Below are 10,449 nucleotides of genomic sequence, written 5' to 3'. Positions count from 1 at the left end.
TTCCTTCCTTCCTTCCTTCCTTCCTTCCTTCCTTCCTTCCTTCCTTCTTTCCTTCCTTCCTCTCTTTCTCTCCTTTTTCTTTCTTTTTCTCTTTCTTCGTTTCTTTCTCTCTCTTTCATTCTTTTTTTTCTGTCTGGTGTGGAGCTCACTATGTAGGCCAACCTGGTCTCAAACTCAGAGAGATCTGCCTTCCTCTGCCTCCTAAATACTAGGATTAAAGGTTAAAGATATTGTATCACCTTCTAGGACAGCCAGGGCAACACAAAGAAACCTGTTTCAAAAAACAGAAGAAAGAAAGAGAGAAAAAAAAAGAAAGAGAAAAGAGAAAGAAAGAAAGAAAGCTGGGTCACTACCCCCATTACTCCTCTTCTTGAAAGGGTTCTCAAAAGGTTCTGAGTGCTAGGATTATAGGCATTTGCTACCATATCCAGTTTTTATATGGTGTTGTGGATTGAACACAGGGGGTTATATGCTAGACACTGTCAGTCAGGCTTCATCCCTAGTTTGATAACTGTGTTTTTTGTAACTATTAAGTATATAAGGTCCCAGCACTTGGGGAGGTAGAGGCAGGTGGATTGTTGTGAGTTTGAGGCCAGCCTGGTCTACAAAGTGAATCCAGGACAGCCAGGCTATACAGAGAAAGCCTGTCTCAAAAACAACAGTATTTAGCATATATGTATGTATGTATGATATATGATGTATGTGTGATATGTGACTTTTTGCAGGAAGCACACAGTAGTGCCTGTGGCTGCCTTGTCCTGAGACCTCCCTAGGGATGGCACACACACCCCTTCTATTCTTTCTGCCCATTTCTGGCTTGTTTGCAGGGTCCTGACAGATTCCAGCACAGTGTCTCAAACAGTACAAGCGTGCCCTCATGGTGTTCTGTACATCAGAGCCCAACACACGTTTCCTGGCACTGAAGCCTTTCTAGGGGCTCCAGAGTTCCCATTTCCCTGACGTTTCCGGCTTCTAGAGCAGCGAGTCACCTTCCTAATGCTGCCCCCTTTAATGCAGTTCTTCGTGTTGTGTTGACTCCCAACTGTGGAATTGTTTAGTTGCTGCTTCACAACTCTAATTTTGCTACTGTATGAATCATACTGTAAATATCTGATATGTGACCCCTGAGAGGTTGAGAAAAGCTGTTCTAGAGACTTCCTCAGTCTTCACTGCAGCCATGTACATCTGCCTTTCTTGATGGCCGCATCTCCCGTTGACACACCTGAAAGCTGTGTTAGGCCTTTCATCACAGTGACAAGCACTGAGAAGAATGGTTTAAAAGGAGGGAGGGTTTGCTTGGCTCACTATTCATGGCCAGCCCTGTGCTTGGGCCATAGTGAGAGAGCATCATGATGGGACAGCAGGAGGAACAAAGTTGTCACTTCCTGGTGGCCAGAAAGCAGAGAGACAGAGGGGTCCTGGATGTGATACAGTCCCAGTGGACACTTGCACAGCTAGGCCCCACATCCTCAGCTTTCCACAACTCCTACAACAGTGCCATCAGCTAGGACAAGGCCTTTAGTATTCAAGCCACTGCATATCCAAACCACAGCAGATTGCTGTAACCACATCAACCCCTGCCCCCTACACACACACACACACACACACACACACACAAGACACAAAGTCCAAGGTCATCTCCCTGTTTCAGGGTCTACTAATTAGTAACCTTCATTACTGTTTGCTTTGCACCGTTGCAGTCACACTCCCGGGGGAGTGTGTGACATCTTCGGATGCCATTGCACAAACCCAGCCCCTCTTGCATCACCAGTCTCCTGTTCCCAGTTGGTCTTACCCAGGATTCTGCCTCTTTGAGAAGCTTTACTCGCTGCATGTCCTGGTGTTGGAGTGTCTTTCCTCAGAGTTGGAAGAGCCAAGTGCAGTCTTAACTACACAGAGTGGTTTCTGTTGGACCTTATGCAGGCAGCTGCTGTGGGCCAGATGCTCTGCTGTACTGAGGGACTCAGTGATGTCCAGGCTGAGGTTTCGCTGCCTAACTCTGGCTTCTGCTGAGGGACCTGTGGCATTACTGCTGTGATATAGTTGAGCACATAGTTGACATCTCCAGAAGCAGCTGCCATCTGTGAGTCCTTTGTGGACTCTGTCCCAGCCTATGGCAGGATGTGTATTTCTGTATTTCACAAAATCCTCAAGAGGGATGGGCTCAAGTCTGGGAATCTTGCCTTGGGCCCTCAGTACTTTTCCAGGATGGGAAGCTCCATGATGAAGTCCCCAGAGCTTGGGCTGCTGCTGTTGCCTATAGATGTGACCTTGGGGTTACCTGCACCGAGTACTCACTTCAGGGCCAGCTGGGTACCTGGGCCTCAAACACCTACCCAGTACTTGAAAGTCCTCTAAGTATTCAACATCTTTTATGCAGATGACTCTTCCACGAAAGTGGACATGAAGGACACTTATGACGCTGAAGCCAGCACCTTGTGAGTACATGCACTGGGCCCTGGGCTTAGTTCAGCGAATGGTCTTTTGTGTCTAGCCTCTAGCTTGGTGGTCCTATAGGTTCCCTTCAGCCCCGTTGAGTCCAGTGCCTCAGATGTCCTCCTGTAGAGCCCTGCCAGTCCTTTCTCCTCCCTACCTTCTGTGACCTCCAGAAATGCTCTTGGAAAAGGCACACTGAATGGTGGTGTTTTGCACCCTCCTGAAGCCTGTTAGCTTAGCCTGTGCATTCCCCCATCCTTCCTGCCTCTGCTTTTGCTGTCCCTCAGCTCTGGACACCACCTGAGCAGGCCAAGCCCTTTATCCTAGCCCCTCCTCTGAACTCCCTCTCTTTGCTCAGAACCCATCTGAGAACCCCCCACTGGGGGTCTCAGCTCCACTGTAAGGTTGGCTGACTCCTGGGATCTTCTTGATCTCCACTGGCGGCTGTGCTCAGGCATTTCTTCCTTAGTCACTGTCCTTTGCTTATATGGTTGTATTTGTAAGCAGGTCAGCAGGCCCCAGCCCTAACCAGGCATATGAGGTTGGGTCCTGAGGGTTGAGTAGTCAGGGCCCACCCATGTTATACCTTGTACCTTTGCAGCTGTTTCCCTGACTCTGGGGATGTGGGAGGCCTGCCACCCTTGCCCTTCTGCATGCAAGCATCACCCCATAGCAAGACTGTCAGCGAGAGCGAGCTGAGTACCAGTGCCACGGAACTGCTGCAGGACTACATGCTCACGGTAGGCAGCCAGTCTCGTCACCTGCCTGGTTTGGTTATTAATGGTCTGTGGGAGTTGTGGTCCTGAGTTGGTACTGGGCTATTTGGCCTGGACCATGCTGGTGCTGATTTGGAACAGCAGCTCCATTGGTGCCTAGGCCTAATGCCTCCTTGCATCTTAGATATGTCTTTGAAGTCAGCCTTCTGGATCTGTGTACCCCTGGGACATATATATATACTTGCTGCTCCATGCAGAGCTATCTTCCTTCCCTGCAGCCCTACTGTTTTCAGTAAGCCAATGGAGGTCAGCTGATCTTGCTTTGTATTGGCCTGGCGAGCATTAGCTGCCTTCCTGGGGGCTCTCTGCTGTTGGGAGGTGAAGGACTGGAGACCCACGAGGGACCCCCTTTTGTTTCAGGACAGCAGATATGTGCTCACTCTGGTCCTCTGGGTGCTTCCTGAGCTGGCCCTGATGACAGAGACACATGGTTGGCATTGTGACCTCAATACTCCGCACTTCTTTTCCCTGACAGTTACGTACCAAGCTGTCATCGCAGGAGATCCAGCAGTTTGCAGCACTGCTACACGAATACCGCAATGGGGCCTCCATCCATGAGTTCTGCATTAGCCTGCGGCAGCTCTATGGAGACAGCCGCAAGTTCCTGCTGCTTGGTGAGTGAGGCTTAGGAGGGCCGCTGCTTTCCTCTGGGCATGTGCAGAGTCCATCAGGCGTATATCTATCACGAAAGCTTTGCTGAGGCTGCAGGACTGACACAGCTGCTTGGAAAGGCCTGTTTTCACTCTGCTTAGACCCCTGAGCTGAACCGAGTGGGCTCTTCCAGGAAGTGTAAAAAGGGTCCTGAGACTAAGTCTAAACATCAAGTCAGAAGTGTACTGCTGGAAAGAGTCAAGGGACTCTTTAAGGAGGTGTCTTTGTCAGTGTGTTTTGGAGCATATAGAAACTTGTTGAGTGGGAAAGCAAAGGCACCATTTAGATGGAACAATGAGCCTTTCCTCCAAGACCCCCAGCACATTCTTCAGAGTCACGGCCATTCTGGGTGTCAGCCCGTCATAAACCCACACCTGGAAGGGACAGTAGTGCCTCTGTGGTTTTCCCTTCTGCCAACGCTCAGAACACAGTGAGCTGGTAGTAGCTGACTGAAAGCTGTGAGGTCCTTACCTGTGCTCTCAGTAAACCAAGGGAGGTCAGCTGATCCTGCTTTGTATTGGTCTGGTGAGCATCAGCTGCCTGCCTGGGCCCCTCTGCTGTTGGGAGGTGAAGGACTGTAGAACCACGAGAGTCAAGTCTGAGCTCCTCACTCTGCAGGCCTTCTGGACCAGGTACCCAGCAAGGTTCAGGTTCCAGGTCCCTAGCACCCAGCCCAGAATATACATTCAGAAGCCTGAAGCCAGCTCCTTTTCATTTTGTTCTCAGCTGCCTCTGTGTCAGAAGTGGGTATAGAACCAGGCATGATAGGACACAGCCATAACCTGAGCACCTGAGAGACTGAGGCTGGAGACTGAGGCAGGAGGATAGCAAGTTCAAGGTTAGCTAGAACGAAATATAGCAAGATGATCAACCTTGCTATATCAGACAAATCAGAAAAGGTATGTTAGGAAAAAGCTGAGCTTTGGGCAGCTGCTGTTTAGATTCTTCAGGGAGTTCTTGCCATTAGGCCTCTCCTCCACCTCCTGGCCCCCACCTAAGCAGGTTGTTTTGTGGGTTTGGTTCGGTTTAGTTTGGGTTTACGATACAGTCTCATATAGCTTAGGCTGGCCCCAAACTCCCTGTATAGTGGAGGATGACCTTGAACTCCTCCTGCTTCTCATGTTCTGCAACTAGTAGTGTGAGTGGTATGCCAGGGGTTCTCTTAAGGCTCCAGCTCGGGGAAATGCTGTCTGTAAACTCGCCCATTGTGTTAATGAAATCTTCGCTCCGTCTGCATGGGCCCAGCCTGTCTGCCCACATCAATGTTCTGGTTTCAGGATTATGAGATGCTGGTCATCCTGAGGAGGACAGTTTACTGTTTGGGGAGGTTATTATGGGTTTGGTTACTGGCTTTGGCATGAGTACTGTCTCTGAGGACAAACCTCATTGCCATTGGTTTTGTGGCCTTGGCTTTCTCCCTATAAGGTAGGGGCTTTGAAGGTCCTAGGCTCCTGGCCGGTGCCATGACTCAAAGCCAAAGAGAGTGAGATTGACAGACAGCAAGATGTTCATAGCTGGGGCCCTTATCAGAGTCAGATTTAATTGAACCCGGCTCCAGGCACAGCTTGTGTGGTCTGAGGTTCCTGAGCCCCCCTGAGATGTCACTCTGGGGTTGTATGTTGGCAGGTCTGAGGCCCTTTATCCCTGAGAAGGACAGTCAGCACTTTGAAAACTTCCTGGAGACCATTGGGGTAAAAGACGGCCGTGGCATCATCACTGACAGCTTTGGCAGGCATCGCCGTGCCCTGAGCACCACTTCCACCTCTACCACCAATGGGAACAGGACCACAGGAAGCCCTGACGACCGGTCTGCGCCTTCAGAGGGAGATGAGTGGGACCGCATGATCTTGGACATCAGTAGCGATATTGAAGCACTAGGCTGCAGCATGGACCAGGACTCAGCTTGATGGGGCATGACAGTGTACGCTTGTCTCTCACAGCCATCCCAGGCCTTCCTGGGAGGAGATGCCCAGACCTGAGTGTCAGCCCTTCCTAGCTTGGAGCTAGGGAGAGGCTGCAGACACAGGTGGCTCTGGTGGCCAGGTCCTCTACTGTGAAGGAGTGGAAAGCTGCCACAGGACACCTGCCCCAACACAGGACAGAAGCCTCTGTGCCTGCTCCTCAGGGGCTCAGCAATGCCTGTAGCATATCCCCACTTGGGGAGGGCCAGTTGCAGCTGGCAGGAAGAGCCAGTCCTGTTGGCCTGGCCCTGGACAGCTGAGATTTTGCACATGATTTTCCTCTTCTAATTCTCAGAGACCTTAAAAAGTTTACTACAATGTGAATAATTTAATCTTCAGTTGTCAAGCATTTTTTTTTCCCGTCCAAATTGGTTGAAAGCCATATTGTCAACAAAGTGTGGGGGAAGCCGGGGGTCTCCATTCTGGTCCCTTTCTGCTGGACCACAACTGCCCACAGAACCCAGAGTTGGGGTAGAAGAGAAGATTGTTGCTTCTGCTTTGGCTCTGTGGACAAGGGACAGGAGGATTTTGGGATCTCACTCACATGCTAGGGTTACCTTGACCTTTGCATTCTATGTACCAATTATCCCAAGGACAGTAGCAGGCTCTGGCCCTTTGCCTACGCTTCTTTGATGCTCAGAAGTGCAGTATACAAGGAAGAGTGCAACCAGAGAGCTGAGAGTTAGGTCTTCTGGAAGGCTGACACGGGGCCCATGGCCCTCATTCTGTCCCCTTCCTCAGTCAGCTCTTCTCCTGTGCCTGTTAACTTCATTCTGGCCTCTACCCTGTAGACCCTTTCGAAGTCTTCTAGCCAGCAGGAAAGGAGGGAAGTGACCTGGGTCAGGCTGTCCTAGAAGCTCCTAGGCGAGGAGACTGTTCAGGGGTCTCTGCTGTCCACACTCAAGGAGGAGGGTCTGCGTTCTGGACAGAAGGGCCGACAGCACCAGCCTTTCTCTGTCCTGGGATGGTTGTGGCAGAGCCCCTGTGGACGCCTCAGTTGTATCCAGGGCAAGCCAAAGTATCCCTGGGGTCTCACAGATGATCTCCTCAGCAGTACCGTGGCTTTAGGGCAGTACTTGACCTGAATCTATTTCCTGTCACCTGCTGGGCCTGTCACTTCCTTGGCCTGGTCATGGGAGCCTAGGCCAAGCCAGGGAAGTGAAGACACTGTTAATTTACATGCAGCTAATTCTCTCCTGGAATGCTAAAGACAAGCCAAAGTCCACTCTGTGCCCTATTATCTCCTAGTTTCCCCTGTGCACACCAGCAGCCTGTATGTGGAAGGAAAGGACCAGGCCAACCACATTTCAGTGCTCAAAACTGCAGGGGGAAGGACAGGAAGTGAACAACCATGGTGCTGTAGCTGGGTCTGAGAGAATGCCAGAAAAGGATGATGGGACCAAAGGAGGGTGATGAGATGTCAGAGGTGCTGGGGAGACAGATGGATGAGACACTTACAGGGTGATGGTGGACATGGTGATGACATCAAAGCAGTGAGACGACAGTGAATATCAGGTGCTAAGGGGACACTAGAGGGCAGTGAAGGGACATCAAAGGGCTCTGAAGAGACACCCAAGGGTGATGAGACTATACCACAGAACGGAGGGGACTCAAAGGGTGATGATGTGACACTGATTTATTGGGCTGCAGAGATAGGGAGAGGCAGAGTGGCCCCAGCTTCCAGTCAGCAGCTACATTGTCAGTTCCTGTAGAGGAAGAGTCATGTTAGAAGAGGGCCTTTTCTAGAGGACTTTACAAGGGACATCTGGGCTGAAGAAGGGGCTAGCGCTTGCTCACCATGATGGCATTGACAATGTCACTGTGGTTGTCCTTCAGGGCCCGCACAGCCTTTGCCCTGGACACATTGGCCTGAGCCATCACCAGTTCAATGTCACGAGGTTCTAGTCCAGCGTCCTCCACCTGGTAGAGGGAAATAGGGAGGTGGCTTAAGCTGCCTGAGGAGGCCTCTTGAAGCAGGGTGCTGCCCAGGCAGAGTAGAATACCATCCTAACCCTCACCCTCCCACCCCCAGCCACCTGTCACCTGTTCCAGAGCCTTTAAGCCTCACCTCATCTTCCTCCTCCTGCTCCTCGCACTCTGTCCTCACCCGGGGTCCGGGTGCCAACTCAGAGACCAGGGCTGATGATTCCGAGGCCACCTTGAACTTCTCTGCCGCAGCTTTGTGTACTTGCTGGGACAGGTCCTCGATCTGCAGAAGGGGACAGGTCTGTGTGAGTAGAGCTCGCTGGCTCCTGCCTGTCTTCCCAGGCCAGCCCCCCAAACCACAGCATGGGTGTAGCCGAAACAGACCTTGGCCTCACCAAAGACCACATAGGTGTCTGAGGCGGGACTCTTGAAGACATCTGGCTTGGCAATAACAAACAAGATGTTCTTGGACTTCTGGATGGTGATTCTGGTGACTCCCTGAATCTGCCGTAAGCCCAGTTTCGACATTGCCTGAGGCAGAGGGCAGGAGACTCAGACCTTACCTGTGATGGGATGGCTGCCCTTCCCCATGTCGGGCTGCCCTCCCTCTGGAAGGGCCTCAGGACACTCTAGTGTTTAGGAGAACGGGTGAGTTATAGATTTGACTCAAAGCCCTTTCCATGGATAGGATTTCACTGGCCACAGGGCCTGAAGGCTGTTGGTAAAGATGTCCTCTCCCAGGACCCTCTAGGGGGCCTGCCCTCAGCTGACCTTTCGAGCCTTCTTCTCACTTCGGCTTTGCTTGGCTTTGGCAATGGTCTCCTCATTGCTACCTGCTGGGTCCTGCAGAAAGATGAAGACTAAGCATTTGTAGGGTCTGGCCTTGTGCTCAGCCACAGACCCACCCCCTTCCCCGGCCAGCACCTGTGTGGGACACTGGGCTTTCAGAGGTGAGATATCCTGCTCATCCAGCTCAGCAGACGACTCCCCGTGGCTATCTGAATGCTGGCCAGAGCCTGGGGCCCTCTGTGAGTCTGGGGAAGGGGAGAGGAATGAGGGCCTCTTACTATTGCAGAGTCCCATTCCCTAGTCCCCCTCCCCACCCCCCGGCCACCAGGAAGAGTCCAACTGGCCCAGGCCCTGACTTGCACATACCCTTACCTTCCTCCAGGCTGTCCTCATCCTCTTGTTCATGGACTGGGGACCCTCGAGGGCCAGATGGGTTCTGGGTCCCAGAGGGAGGAGGCACTTGGCTGGGGCTTGAGATGACGCAAGCCAGGTCTTTGGCATCTGTGGGGGTCACTTTGGGGTTGAGGGTGGAGTGAGGTGAGAGGCTGACACGCTGCCGGGCCCCCAGAGGCTTTGTGGATCCTGAGGTAACGGCAGCAGCTCCCTGGGCTCCTGCCTGAGGCATCAGACCTCGAGAGGCTGGGGGCTCCTCCTCTTCCACAGAGGCTTTCTGAGGAGTGGGGCACAGACAGGGGGCTAGGGGGCCCGGGGATGGCTGGGATGCAGAAGGGTCAGGGTCCAGGAGCCTGTTCTGGGGTGTGGTGGGCAGGTCATTGGCAGAGTGTGCTGGGGAGGGGTTAAGAGTGCCGGGCGTCACCTGAGGCTGTCCTGCACTGCCCAGGCCCACCATAGGCTCCAGGTGCTGGAAGGGTGGTGCACACCTGGCTGTCTCCTCAGAGTAGACCCTGCTCAGTGTGCAGGTGGCCCCTGCTGGGGACCCTGGGCAGGAGTCCAGCCTGGCTTGTACAGATATAGCCACAGGAAGCCTGGGGCCTGAGGTGTCCTTGCTGCCCAGGCCCCTTCCCTCTCCAGCTGAACTCCTCTGCTGTGGCTGGCTGACCTCAGAGCCTGCAGCAGAATGTGCCTTGAAAGTCTCCCCGGCACCTTGGGATGTTGACTTGGATCCATTTCCCTGCCCTGGTGGCTTGGGACCTCTTCCCCGCTTGTTTTTGGCTCTGGGAGCTTCTCTTTGAGGTGAGCGGGTCTTGACCCCATCATGGGCTTCAAGACATGCTCCTTTCTTGATTGCAGCTATGCTCTCAGCTTCTTTCTCCCCTGTGCAAGATGCGGACTCAGAGGTCTTTGTGCTCATGATGGGACCTGGCTCTTCTCCTGGAGCCCTAGAGTTGTCAGCCTTTACAGCTGGCCCTGAACCATTCTGTTGGGCTTGGTTTGAGGCTGGGAGTGCTGAGTGTGGAGGGGGTTCTGCATCCTGCTCCTCAGGCACTGGCTCTGGTCCTACAGCCATACCTAACTCCTGATGGGCCTCGGAAGCTGAAGGCTTAGTCTCCGGGGTGTCCAAGGCTGTCCCTGCTTCTCTCTGCAGGGCCCGAGAGGTATCTTGAGCTATCAGCTCTGGGTCTGAGGTGGAATCTGTACCTTGAAGAGGTGGAGGTGTCATCACAGAGGTGTCCTGGGGTGCCGTGAGACTTCCTTCAGCCTGCTCGGACTCCATTGTGGCTGTAACCACAGATTCTAGGTCTGAGGTTGAGTCTAAGCCTTGCAGGGGTGAAGGTGATGATATTGGGGCAACCTGGGGTATGGTAACACCCTTCTCATCTGGCTGTGGTCCCAGTGTGACCACAGCCTCAGAGTCTGGGTCTGAGGTGGGATCTGAGCCCTGCAGGGGTGGGGATGACATCATTGGAGACTCCTGGGGTACTGTGGCAATCCCTTCATCCTGCTGAGAC

The 10,449-nt window shown here is 52.9% G+C and overlaps 2 protein-coding genes across 4 annotated transcripts in view; one reads left to right on the top strand and one right to left on the bottom strand.

Annotated features, from left to right (window-relative positions):
- The window catches only part of Ccm2 (CCM2 scaffold protein), a 56,159-nt gene extending 50,003 nt beyond the window's left edge, over positions 1–6,156 (top strand). For all 3 annotated transcript variants that reach the window (XM_055623896.1, XM_055623895.1, XM_055623894.1), the window contains 4 exons: positions 2,381–2,438; positions 3,038–3,176; positions 3,688–3,826; positions 5,490–6,156. In XM_055623896.1, coding sequence (XP_055479871.1) covers positions 2,381–2,438; positions 3,038–3,176; positions 3,688–3,826; positions 5,490–5,770 — 617 coding nt within the window. In that variant the 3' untranslated portion in view covers positions 5,771–6,156. The remainder of the gene's footprint in view (positions 1–2,380; positions 2,439–3,037; positions 3,177–3,687; positions 3,827–5,489) is intronic.
- Positions 6,157–6,233: 77 nt separating this feature from the next.
- Positions 6,234–10,449, bottom strand: part of Nacad (NAC alpha domain containing) — an 8,916-nt gene continuing 4,700 nt past the window's right edge. Inside the window, exons 2-8 of the mRNA XM_055623893.1 lie at positions 8,912–10,449; positions 8,675–8,784; positions 8,522–8,593; positions 8,135–8,281; positions 7,893–8,033; positions 7,622–7,744; positions 6,234–7,530 (exon numbers count right to left, since the gene is read on the bottom strand). The exon at positions 8,912–10,449 is cut by the window's right edge and continues 2,044 nt beyond it. Coding sequence (XP_055479868.1) covers positions 7,516–7,530; positions 7,622–7,744; positions 7,893–8,033; positions 8,135–8,281; positions 8,522–8,593; positions 8,675–8,784; positions 8,912–10,449 — 2,146 coding nt within the window. The 3' untranslated portion in view covers positions 6,234–7,515. The remainder of the gene's footprint in view (positions 7,531–7,621; positions 7,745–7,892; positions 8,034–8,134; positions 8,282–8,521; positions 8,594–8,674; positions 8,785–8,911) is intronic.

The sequence above is a fragment of the Psammomys obesus genome, unplaced genomic scaffold, assembly GCF_907164565.1.
Source record: "Psammomys obesus unplaced genomic scaffold, mPsaObe1.curated_primary_1811, whole genome shotgun sequence".
Taxonomy (NCBI): Eukaryota; Metazoa; Chordata; class Mammalia; order Rodentia; family Muridae; genus Psammomys; species Psammomys obesus.
This window is presented reverse-complemented; position numbering and strand designations above follow the sequence as displayed.